This window comes from Penicillium subrubescens (genome assembly GCF_028828155.1).
Source record: "Penicillium subrubescens strain IBT 31985 chromosome Unknown utg000006l_segment0_segment0, whole genome shotgun sequence".
NCBI classification, from domain to species: Eukaryota; Fungi; Ascomycota; class Eurotiomycetes; order Eurotiales; family Aspergillaceae; genus Penicillium; species Penicillium subrubescens.
In genome coordinates, this window is record NW_026643156.1 from 3,366,786 (window position 1) to 3,379,564 (window position 12,779).

A 12,779-nucleotide genomic window follows, 5' to 3' on the forward strand; every position below is an offset into this window, starting at 1 on the left:
GTCCCATTCTGGTATAAGGAGAGGAAAGTTAAATACCCTTCGCACCGTTTCTCAGTCTGTGTTGCCCGAAACTAGTCCTAGTGTGCGATTTTAGTGGCTGGCGGCATTGCTCCACGCAGAATGGAGTCAAGTTTACTCGTGCCCGAAGCCGTCGGGTGGAGGTTCTGATTCCTGATTCGACAGCTATCCTTTTCCTTCGTTGTCTTTCCCCGCACTACGTAAGAAAGGGTTATTCTTCGTTTGTTCTAGAAACATGGTGCCATCGGGCTAGATAGTCTGGAACGCTTGTGCAAAGCGTTGGGCCTCGAGGGTACATCACTGGTGTACCATACCTTGTAAAAGAAGAGGCTAGTCTATCTATTGCTGTTTCAAATTTGAACCCGGTAAAACCACCTGTCCACAATTGCTAAACATATGTTTTTATCATGGAATGTAGACAGCCGTGAAGCATCTGGCCCAAAAACCCGCGAACAGAAAATGGATATTGACAACTTCCCGGGTCACGGCAGACGGAGGCGCCGGAGCGCTCTCGCATGCAACACATGTCGGGAAAGACGGACAAAATGCGACGGCAGGCGCCCTAAATGTTCCTTTTGCATTGAACGTGGCAAAGACTGCTTCTACCCGGAGACGCAAGTCCTACCCCCTTCATCGTGAGTGACGTTCCCATCAACAGAAAGAAGTGAGCTGATGTCTAATATCATCTTAGGTTGAAGGTGGAACTTTCCAGGTTATGGGAACAAGTAGATCATATTACCGCCAAAGTCCAGGGCCAAAGGCCACGGAGCTCTTCCTCCCAAGATGGGCGACAAGAATCTTTCACTCTTACCGCCCCCAGGCCATCTCGAGGTTTTCCATTCATGGTAATGCAGTGTGAAGCATTTATGAATTTGCTTGGTCTTGAGCAATCGATGCCTGCGCTCCTCGAACAGGGAGAGCGCTGCAGAAAAGCCATCCCAGCTCAATCATATGGCGCGAATATTGTGATTGTCGATCTCCAGGAGGCATCAATGTACGTCAATGCGAGTTGCAGATACGTTTCTCTGCCCTTAAGACGCCGCGTTACTAACATCGAATTTACCTCTATGTAGACTTTTGAATGCTTTCTGGGAGCAGGTCCATATCTGGTACCCAATCCTGCATGCAGATGATACCGAGGAATTTATTCAGGCAATAACATCGTGTTTCCCCTTGTCGGTAACATCCTGCCTTACTCTCCTCGTATTGGCTATCGGCTGCGTGGTGGAATGCAATACCGTCATTGATGCCCTACGAAGCCGCCCAGAAGCACTATACATTGAGGCAGCCATGAAAATGCTTCCGTGTGCATTTGCACACTGTGGCCCACGTAGCGCGCAGTGCCTGCTATTGTTCGCCATATACCACCTATGCTACGGACAGCCATTTCAGGCTTACGAATTCGCCGCTATGGCGTCTTTCAAACTACAGAATTATATCATAAAGTGAGCGGAGAGGCCTCGGGACTATCTCAGCTCGGATACAATCGCTGACAATGGGCTCACCAGTGAACTTGACGCCGACAGTGATGCCACTCAAATCTCGATTCTCGCAAATTGCTTCTGGTCAGCGTTACTGATTGAAAGGTTCCATTCCTCGACCGCACTCGTACCAATAAAACGAAATCAAAACTGACGGGCTTGCAGCGAGATTACCGTCCAGCTAGACCTCGTTGATACCGGGTTACGCACGATGACTTCATTTGTGCCGGTCCCAACAGGTTCGGACCACTGGACATGGGGTTCAAGTCAACTTTTCGAGTCATCTACACCCAGCGACAACGATAGCGAGTTCAACCCCGAAAGGAGCGATCTGTCATATTTCGTCGCAGAGATCGCGATGCGAAAAATGCTCCAGCGCTGTACGTGGTCCACCAGTACATTGGCGCAAGGTAGCCATGTCTATGCGCCCATCGTTGCGGCAGAGCTCGAACGCCAGTTGGACGAGTGGCTACAATTACTCCCACAGCAGCTATCTTTCCGTCCCTCCTCTGCCACCAGATCTCGCCCGGGGTGTGATCCAAGCTCAGCCCATGTGGAGTTTCTGCGCACGCAGTACTACGCATTTAAGGCGTCGATCTATTGGCCAGCGGTGTACGAGGCCCTTACTGCGGGAGAGGCAAACAGCGACCTTCTTTACCACTGTGCAAAATTCTTTACTAGTTTCGCTGAGTTTGTTCCCAGTGCTGTCGCTGCAATAGCCGTCTGTAAGCCAAATCTGTGGACACTATGTACAAGGTGAGCTGTGCCGGTGTCCTATATCGCCGTAGCGTCCACTGGTATACAGCTTGCTAACCTTTTCTGGTCTATAGTGTGTTTACTATTTCAATGGCAGCTCTGGCAGGGGTGACTGAACCATGCCTGGTCGTGGTTGTTCCTCGAGAAGCTATTCATGGCCTAGAACTAGCAAGCAAAGCCTTCGATGGAACCGCGGAGATCAGCCCCTCGCTAGCGGACATGGGTGCGATACTGAAGGAAAGCATACAACGCTATCATCATAGTTGGATGTAACAATTGGCAGTTGCCACAGCTCGACCGCATGTCCTTACAATCAGAAATTTCTAGTCACAACGGCAGATATTAGCCATTACAACCAAGCCCAGCCCGTTCACAGATGTCACGGCGGTGTCACACCCCTGCTACCTAATTTGGGCCCCGTCCGGGGTCAGTTACCCATAATGAACCAGAGAGATAATGGGCTAAACCCAACGGATCTCTCTGTCAGAAAGCATGAAATCATTGAGACTTAATCGCAAAGACTACTGCCTATGCTCACTTAAGACACGTAGTGAACCAAGCACCGGCGTTCAGATTTGATGGGTCCTTTGGGATCATCAATAGGCGCATGACAACGGATCTCTTCTTTTCTAGAGTCCCAGCATTTGATTTGAATCACAGTCACGAGAGCACAGTGCCCCCATAACTTCATAACTGATGCAACACAAGGCTGTTGACGTTAAATTAAGACGGATCTAAAGCTAGCCATATGGAAAGTCTTCTTTGCTGGCTTTCCATCTTCTTACCATGGTAGAAGAGTTTGAGAGGGACACATGTCTGCTCCGCTTATTTATTCCTCTCGGTCCGTTCCGGAGCAAACTTTGGCATGGGACCTCGCCTTCTGAGCCGGACCATCCGGTAGGTTTCTAGGATTTGAACTTTGAAGGCTCCAAGAGAAGCCTCTGGGGGCTAGAGTACATGTTCACATGCGGTGGCGAGGGTTCAACGGAGGATGCTGACCGTCACTTTCAGGTCGCCAAGTTTAACCACCATTCCCACTTTACGAGTGCCGAGGGATTTCCAAATATCGACGAGGCGAAAATAGCCCCAGGGAAAGATTATGGGCAATGTTTTAGGCGTAATTTGTGTAGCACCAAGCCAACACCCAATACAATATGCGAGAAATATTCCCTCCTGGCGAGACTTAGGTATACTCCTATTATAGACGCCAGAGTACTTGGCGGGCACACGGAACCACACGGAACCCGAATTCAGTTTGGTCAATCAATTGGAAATATAAAGACAAATAGATAAAACCAAAGGTAGTGGGTATGAAACGAAATCGGATTTGTATTATTTCATGTCCACGGAGGCCTGGGAAATAGAGAATGTAAATCATGACAGCAAAGTAGACTTATACTGGATTGGAAACACAAATTTATAATTACTTGACACAACTCAGCAGCTCACACTAGCGGTAATGAGGGAATCTCATGGCTCGCACTTTAGGCGAAAATGCCGCGCACTTTGACAAAGTGCAAAGTAGCCAATCGGCGGTCACGTTCAAGAAAGCTCGGCAGAGGTCTCGCTGGAAAAATCAAGTCGGGATCACAACTTTTCCTTCTCCACCAAATATCTCCAGCGAGCAAATGCTGAGCAGGGCACGGAGATAACCCCAGAACCATCTGGTTTTAGAGAAGTACTGTGGACTCTGCATGCAGCGGGGCCGTAGGAGATGTCTCCATTTGTCGTTCTCAACGGATAACGACGAGTTTGCCTAGTCATACGGGATTACCGTCTGCTCCTACGCCGCCTTGGGTAATGCCAGCAAGAGTTTAACGGCTGCACCAACGTTAAAGGCAAGATTGGCAAATAAGGCGGCTTTGCGAATCGATGACCGACATTTGCCCGGTATTCATCGTTTAGATCTGTATTGTCGTCGGCTGGGAACAAACGAACACAATCTCGGTGCCATGCTGCGAGACCAAATGTCGCTTAGGGGTTTTCCTTCAGGCAATGGCTCGGGGGGGAAGAAATCACCTCTTTCCAGGTATTGGTTGGTGGGTTAACGTCGTAACTGTTCAAGACAGAGGTAAGTATCCGCCGCCCATCTGTAGCAAAGACCTTTCCCAACTCAAAGCACCGACGTCATCGCAAATGTAAACGAGCCAAAGCGTTAGAAGGATTGCCAGGGTTAGATTTAAATGTTGATCCATCAAAGAAACCCGCCAGGGCTGGGGGCACCGCTACCACCAGCGGAAGATCCGTTTGTGGGGGTTATAATCAACGTCCAGGTGGTCCTGTTGGTGCCCAGGATAGGCAGCTCGAACATACAAAGCCCTTCAGTCTATGTAGCAGTAGAGGGTAGGCCCTCGATCTGGCCAGCAGAGAGGTCATCATTTGAAGATGCCTAGAATGGCTCCCAGCCCTGTCCGCCATGGGACCATGACCCAACTCTTGGATGCTTGGCGGAAAGGACCTTGGGGTAGCGTGTCTCCATTGCCCCCCGTCGTATCATGCGGTTGGCTCCTGGGCAGCCGGATAATGAGATTGCCCTAGTCCTTCCTCCGGGTCACGCCATCGACGCCAAAGGGAAAACGCTTGTCCTGAGTCTCATTGGTAGGAAAATGTCCAGTGTACTAGTCCAGATAGGGTGGGCTGGTAGAAGATCACAAACCAGAGACGTTGTCGGTATCATTGTAGCCGGTTTCCAGTGAACGCCTCGACGCCGCCCTCGCATATTGTTACAAGGGGCTCGTGAGTCCCGCGGACTAGGCTACTATAGGTTGCTTAAGTAGGATTGTCCTGATAGAACTGGTGCCAGGTTGATTTGATCTAAAGCATACTGTTGTTCTCGTTCATCCAGTTCTTCTCATTGATAAAATGAGAGACCGGGTGGAAATTATCCGCCACAACCCGAGTGGGGAAAATAGATGCTAAGGCGAGGAAGATGGTTGCTGCAAGGGCACATGTGCTTGTAAAGCGGTGGGTAGAAGTGTTGACAACCATCCTTAGTTCTGACGACAAAAATCATTATATTCCTTCAATATTTCTTCAAAATTGTCACTTGTGGCCTAGTAATTTGAGATCGCCATTCAAGACCGTCGCTCAAGGCGTCCTTCTTCACCCAGGGTAGGACCATGTCAACTTTTCGTGTTCTTCAGATAGCGTAGCTCTTAAAAGCGTGCAATTACCCCTGCATATCACCCCCACATGTTCGCTGGAAAACCCAAACAAGGAGCACTAGAAGCATCGCGGACCATCTAGCCTGTTCCGCGAGGATCTGGGCCACTAGAATCATCGCGGACCATCTAGCTTGTTCCGCGAGGACCTGGGCCCACATTGATAATTGGGGAAAGCATTATTGCGGGGAAAACGCCATGGCTTGCGGGTTCAGTTACTCCCCCGGTATTCTCGGAACGTATCACAGTAAGACCGGGCAGTTGCGTATTTCGTATTCTAGTATGGTCTTAAGCTGTTATTGTCATGACGTCCCAGCCGAGTCCAACATCTATTGTTCAGCTTAGGGTCAAACTGCCCGCCCAGCTCAAGCACAAACGCTCGGCAACAGAGAGCCAATTAGTTCCAGTGTCAAAATTTGCCGCCCTATGACTTGTTTCACAGCTAACAAAAAATGTATTAGGGTCACAAAGGTAAAAACAACAAGGCTCGGGGAGCGCCAGCCATTCAGCATGCGCTCCTAAGGTCGGGGATGAGGTGTCATGTGGCCTTCAGGACAACACCACTGCATTGATTTCCCGAAAGGCGGCCCGGTGAGCGGTTGAAGGCCTCATACCACCTTAGGGGTTTTTTAAAAAAAAGCCTGAAAGTGGTGCATAATCTCGCGGACATTAGAAGCGACAGCGGTAGCCAAGCGCAACCACTACCCAAGATTAAAATGAGGGGGAATCAGTTTTAGGATACAGCCATGCATGATCAGTAGCACTTCCGCGAGAACCTAATTTCCCAGAATCTCCTTTTGCTTCTCGCTGTTCGTAATTTCACTGATAATTTTCAAACTTAACATCCCTGTACAGATATGCGCAAATAATGAGAGCAGGGCTTTCCGGCTGCGTGCATATTTTGCGTATGGAGAATCCTTCTCCGTGAAGGAAAATAAGAAATAGAAAACTAGGCTCGCCCCTACAGATGGCGTATTTGTCTCCTGGACCCCTGTATTAGGTCATGCCAACGCTAAATTTATTTTAAGGATAGTCGCGAGTGCAATTTACGGGGAAGATGCCGTCCCCCGACATCTCAAAATCTGTGAGCGGTCTATTGTGTAGATTTCATCTCTAAGGTGGGCCCGCGATGATTTTTCTGCTGGCGGATATTAGGCCCACATCCCACGTAAACTCCTTTGATAGGCAGAATCTGGCCAATATCCTCGTGACTGGACTAGAAGCTTCCTCAATTCCCGGTGTCTAACATCACATAGCACGCATGGCGAATACGAAGTATGGCGGGAATTGGAAGTTGCCCATTACGGACTTGCAGCCGCAGAAAGGAAACCAAGTGCAAAGTATAATCGACAATATATCCTTTCTGGTAGAATTACCGGCTAAAACCTAACGTCGGGATGATAAATGCTTTGACAAACTGGCTAATGCTTACCTGCCTATGATAGTAAGGAAAGTTTTCCCGTGAAAGTTTCGAAAATGATGTTACCCTAAAGAGTAGTACGGGATGCACTTTGGCGATGTGAAACCAGACAACTAAAATTATATATAAGCTAGTACTTCGCCGCAGACAGAGAATGTTGACCATTCGGTATTTCTGTCTCTAGGCCTTTCTCCTTTCCAGGAGTTTGAATTCTTCTCTTTGCGATGGCTTCTCGGCTTGTGACAGCCTTGACTCTGGGTCTTCATTTTTTCCAAGCAGCATTTGCTCAAACCTACGATGAGCTCTACCGCCCTCAGTATCACTTTACCCCCCCTGTGAACTGGATGAATGATCCCAACGGACTTTTATATCACAATGGCCTCTATCATCTGTACTATCAATACAACCCAGGAGGGAACACCTGGGGAGCTATGTCTTGGGGCCATGCCACTAGCACTGATCTGACTCACTGGAATCACCAGCCTATTGCCCTCCTCGCTCGTGGCTACCCAGGTGATATCACTGAGATGTTCTTCTCTGGTTCTGCTGTCGCCGATACTCAGAACACGAGTGGATTTGGTACTAGTGGAAAGGTGCCATTTGTTGCGATGTATACTTCTTATGTGAGTATTTGAAACCTTTAAAGTCGGCTACTCTAACCCTTTTTCGGCCTTAGTACCCTGCATCCCAGAACCTCCCCAGTGGGAAGTTAGTCAACGGGGGCCAGCAAGCGCAGTCAATTGCCTACAGTTTGGACGAAGGCATGACATGGACAACCTACGACGCCGCCAATCCTGTCATTCTCAATCCCCCTACGCCATATACAGACCAATGGCGGGACTTCCGAGATCCATTCCTGTTCTGGCACGAAGCCAGCCAGAAGTGGATCTCTGTGGTTTCACTGGCCCAACTCCACAAATTACTTATTTACACCTCCCCGAATCTTAAGGATTGGACTTATGCAAGCGAATTTGGACCTTGGAATGCAGTCGGGGGTGTTTGGGAGTGTCCTAGCCTCTTTCCACTTGCTGTTGACGGAGATGACGCCAATACAAAATGGATTATGCAAATCGGGCTGAACCCTGGCGGGCCCCCTGGAGTGACTGGCTCAGGAACGCAGTATATTGTGGGAACCTTTGATGGAACAAAATTTGTTGCGGATCCCAACTCTCCACTTTCGGCACATACATCCACCAGTACCACTACCTCAGCATCCGTCACTACCTCAGCATCCATCACTACCTCAGCATCCATCACTACCTCAGCATCCATCACTACCTCAGCATCCATCACTACCTCAGCATCCATCACTACCTCAGCATCCATCACTACCTCAGCATCCATCACTACCTCAGCATCCATCACTACCTCAGCATCCATCACTACCTCAGCATCCATCACTACCTCAGCATCCATCACTACCTCAGCATCCATCACTACCTCAGCATCCATCACTCCCACAACCACAAAAGCAACTGCGACTGCTACTGCAACTGGAGACATCATCTTTCAGGATTTTGAAGGCGCCGGTGACTTCGCCTCTCGTGGCTGGGTTGCCACCGGGGGTTTGCTTGGGGCTGCTCCAGCTAAAGGGACTCTTGCGGGACAGCAAACCGTCACTGGATACGCTGGAAGTCAGCTGGTCAATACCTTCCTAAGCGGAGACTCTACAACTGGCACGCTCACATCCCCGGCTTTCACTATATCACTTCCATATGTCAATTTCCTAATTGGCGGCGGGAATGCTCCAGGGACGGAATGCATCAACCTGAAGGTGCAAGGCCAAGTTGTCCGGACGGCGACAGGCGCGAACGTGGAACAACTCGCACCAACAACCTGGAATGTCACGGACCTGATGGGTCAAACCGCCGTGCTTGAGATCGTGGATCAGCAAACAGGTGGCTGGGGACATATATTGATTGATCAGATTACCTTAACAGGTAATCCAGCTGGAGACATAGTCTTTCAAGATTTTGAAGGCGCCGGTAACTTCGCCTCTCGTGGCTGGGTTGCCACCGGGGGTTTGCTTGGGGCTGCTCCAGCTAAAGGGACTCTTGCGGGACAGCAAACCGTCACTGGATATGCTGGAAGTCAGCTGGTCAATACCTTCCTAAGCGGAGACTCTACAACTGGCACTCTCACATCCCCGGCTTTCACTATATCACTTCCATATGTCAATTTCCTAATTGGCGGCGGGAATGCTCCAGGGACGGAATGCATCAACCTGAAGGTGCAAGGCCAGGCTGTCCGGACGGCGACAGGCGCGAACGTGGAACAACTCGCACCAACAACCTGGAATGTCACGGACCTGATGGGTCAAACCGCTGTGCTTGAGATCGTGGATCAGCAAACAGGTGGCTGGGGACACATATTGATTGATCAGATTACCTTCACCGGCAGTACCAGCACCAACAACCTCCACAAACGCAGCGTTTCTAGCGTTACTTGGGATTTCAATGGTACTAGCACTTTTGCAGACTATGGCTGGACTCCGTCTGGAGATTTTGTTGGAAAAGGGCCAGCCCAGGGCACACTTGCGGGACAACAGGTTGTGACTGGGAATATGGGAAACTTCGTCAACACATTTTTGAGCGGAGATGGTACCACTGGAACACTCACGTCCCCCGCCTTCACCATAACTCAGAAGAAGATTAACTTTCTCATCGGTGGAGGCAATTCTCCGGGCATGGAATGCATCAATCTCAAGATCCAAGGCCAGGTTGTACGAACGGCTACAGGCGCTAATGCAGAACAACTCGTACCAACCACCTGGGATGTCACCGACCTGATAGGCCAGTCTGCGGTCATCGAGATTGTTGATCTCAGTACGACCGGCTGGGGGCACATTCTGATCGATGAGATTTCCTTCTCAAACATATCAATTGTGCCATATGGGCCCAACTGGTTGGACTATGGGCCGGACTTCTACGCTGCAACAACATTCAATGGATTATCATCCACAAATCGAATCGATATTGCGTGGATGAACAATTGGCAATACGCTAGCGCAATCCCTACTTCTCCATGGCGCAGCATGCTTTCAGTTGCCCGGAAGCTTTCACTCAAGACGATCGACGACAGGCCAAGACTGATCCAGCAACCTGAGGCAAACTGGACGAGTCTACAGACAACAACGTATTCTACCAGCTTTGATACAGTTGCTGAAGGGAATCAGCTCGTACAACTCTCCGGAAAATTGCTTGACATCACAGTGGCCTTTTCAGACAGAGTTGCAGCGTCGTCCTCATCGCAATTCGGCATAATTCTCAGAGCAACCTCTGACCTAGCACAGCAAACACGGATTGGCTATGATTTTAGCACAAAGAGGCTTTTTGTTGATCGAACGAAATCTGGAAATGTTGGCTTCGACGGGACTTTTCCCAGCACCTATTTTGCTCCTTTGGCACCCTCCGGTGATGGCCGAGTCACAATGCGCATTCTTCTTGACAGGTCCTCCGTTGAAGTCTTTGGAGGCCAGGGCGAGGTCACAATATCCGCTCAAATCTTTCCGCAGGACAATGGTGTTGATGTCCGGCTTTTCTCCGGAGGCGGGAGTACAAATGCTATCACGATTGATGCAATTGTGCTTGATTCAGTTTATGATTCATCCACCCCAAGTGCTTCTCTCAGTACGAGCTCAACCTCCATCGGTACTGTCACCACCACCTTCAGTAACACCGTGACTACCTCTGTCGGTAACACCCTGACCACCAGTACAAGAACCGTCACTAGCGCTAGCCCTACGTCTACAGCGCCCTATGATTTTCGTCCTGTTTTTCATTTTGTGCCAGAAGAGAACTGGATGAATGAGCCTAACGGACTGATCAAAATCGACTCTACCTGGCACCTTTTCTTTCAACACAACCCAACTGGAAACTTTTGGGGCAACTTAAGTTGGGGTCATGCTACTAGCATTGACCTTGTGTCCTGGGATTATAAACCGGTTGCGATTTCAAGCGCAGATGGGATTCAGGCTTTCACAGGAACCTCATACTTTGATGCGATGAATCTCTCGGGGCTTGGGACATCATCAAACCAGCCGTACCTTGCCTTTTATACTGGCTACGCACCTTCAAGTGGCATACAGGATCAAAGGCTTGCGTATAGCTTGGACCAGGGAGCGACATGGATGAAATACCAGGGTAATCCAATTATATCCCAAAGCCAAGAAGCGCCACACGACATAACCCAGGGTTTGGAGATACGTGATCCAAAGGTGTTCTACCACAGTCCGACGAGCAGATGGGTTATGATCCTGGCGCACGGAGGACAAAACAAACTAACATTCTGGACGTCTACCGATGCAAAGAACTGGACCTGGAGAAGTAATTTCGCTGCAAGCAATATTCTTGGATTCCCTAGTGGGGTCAACGGTTGGGAAGTGCCAGACTTTTTCGAACTTCGGATTCAAGGTACTACGCAATATAAATGGGTGTTGATTGTGACCCCCGCCGCTGGATCGCCTGCTGGTGGTAATGGGGTCTTTGCACTCACCGGATCTTTCGACGGCGAGGTATTTACAGCAGACGCGGTTGACCCTACCACTCTATGGCTCGATTATGGTCGCGATTGGGATGGGGTAATGAGTTGGGAAAACGTGCCTGCTTCGGACGGGCGCAGGGTTCTTGCTGCAGTAATGAACAGTTATGGTGGCAACCCCCCAACTAATACGTGGAAGGGAATGCTTTCATTCCCTCGTACTCTGGAACTCAAGCAACTTAATGGCAAACTCCGATTCCTCCAATTGCCCGTGAGCGAACTAGACGCGGTCGGTGCTTCAGTTGCGACTATCACGAATCAGACTCTTGCACCTGGACAAACATTGCTCTCTAACATCCATTCCCGGTCATTGGACATCCTTATTACGTTTGTTCCAGCCCAGGGCTCTACACTGTCTCTCTCCGTTCGGAAGGGAGGGTCTCAACAAACCGTGATTGAATATGTCCAGTCCAACAACCAACTTTCGGTCGATCGCAATGAAAGTGGAAACACCTCATACGATCCTGCAGCTGGCGGTGTCCACAGCGCCGCTCTCCACGCTGATGAGAATGGGAAGGTGCAATTGCGAGTATTGGTTGATGAATGCTCCATTGAGGTCTATGGCGGGCAAGGGGAGGCGGTGATCTCTGATTTGATATTCCCCGATTTTTCCTCGGATGGCCTGGCTTTGTCCACTAGTCAAGGGAACGTGGTATTGGAATCAGTCGACGTGCGGTCGATTTTGCTCTGAGCTTGCTTTATAATCAAGGATATAACGTTCATGCATATGTGGGGGTAGTAGGAAGAGGTCTCGGCATTCGCTTCCTATATTGACCTGACAATCGTTATTTTCGTCATAAACCGTATGGGCACATGTTTGCTCCTGTGTGGGTTGCTTCTGTCTTCCCTCCTCTTGCAGAGTTGATCATACAAGCTACATCATGTACTCTCCTTGTATTGGTATTGAACATGCCAGGGACTGCCTATAGCTATAAGAAAGAAATGCCAAGAAATCCGACTTGTGCGCAGTAACCTAGAGTAAAAGGATTTGTACAAATACTATTTGAGAGCAAGGAATCCACTTTATGGATGTAATATCATTCAATCTCCATTAAAATTTATAATTGTGTATATATCATAGATGAGTGCAGTAAAACTCAAATGAGATTTGCGGATGGGTATGTAGATTCCAATCTTCTTGACAGTCGTGCCATCCTACCCATGATCTAAGCGTAAGCAGCTTCTAGTTAACTCTCTCTATACTGCAATAGTTCACTCGTATACCATAATACTGACCCATCAAATGACAGCAGATCAAGACTTCCATACTGCCGGACGACTGCAAGATTACTCACTCAACACTTTACACACGCATCCGAGCGCTCACCCAACTGCCGGGATCGACCCCCCAGTCAGGCAAAAACAAAGGAGGTTTCTCAGTTTCCACAGACTTCCAACAAACAA

At 49.2% G+C, this 12,779-nt stretch overlaps 3 protein-coding genes across 3 annotated transcripts; 2 read left to right on the forward strand and 1 right to left on the reverse strand.

The window, feature by feature from the left end:
• The first annotated feature begins 372 nt into the window (after positions 1–372).
• N7473_009736 (uncharacterized protein) lies at positions 373–2,761 on the forward strand. Its single transcript, XM_057155675.1, has 6 exons — positions 373–653; positions 710–1,012; positions 1,092–1,463; positions 1,527–1,583; positions 1,665–2,255; positions 2,330–2,761. Exons 1-6 carry the CDS (start codon positions 415–417, stop codon positions 2,526–2,528), a joined length of 1,761 nt encoding a protein of 586 aa, XP_057006805.1. The 5' UTR covers positions 373–414; the 3' UTR covers positions 2,529–2,761.
• A 1,869-nt stretch (positions 2,762–4,630) lies between these two features.
• Positions 4,631–4,974, reverse strand: N7473_009737 (uncharacterized protein; the record flags this gene model as incomplete). The annotated part of the gene is made up of 2 exons (XM_057155676.1): positions 4,631–4,763; positions 4,811–4,974. 2 exons carry the CDS (start codon positions 4,972–4,974, stop codon positions 4,631–4,633), a joined length of 297 nt encoding a protein of 98 aa, XP_057006806.1.
• Positions 4,975–7,060: 2,086 nt separating this feature from the next.
• On the forward strand, positions 7,061–12,066 carry N7473_009738 (glycosyl hydrolase family protein; the record flags this gene model as incomplete). The annotated part of the gene is made up of 2 exons (XM_057155677.1): positions 7,061–7,459; positions 7,513–12,066. 2 exons carry the CDS (start codon positions 7,061–7,063, stop codon positions 12,064–12,066), a joined length of 4,953 nt encoding a protein of 1,650 aa, XP_057006807.1.
• Positions 12,067–12,779: the final 713 nt, after the last annotated feature.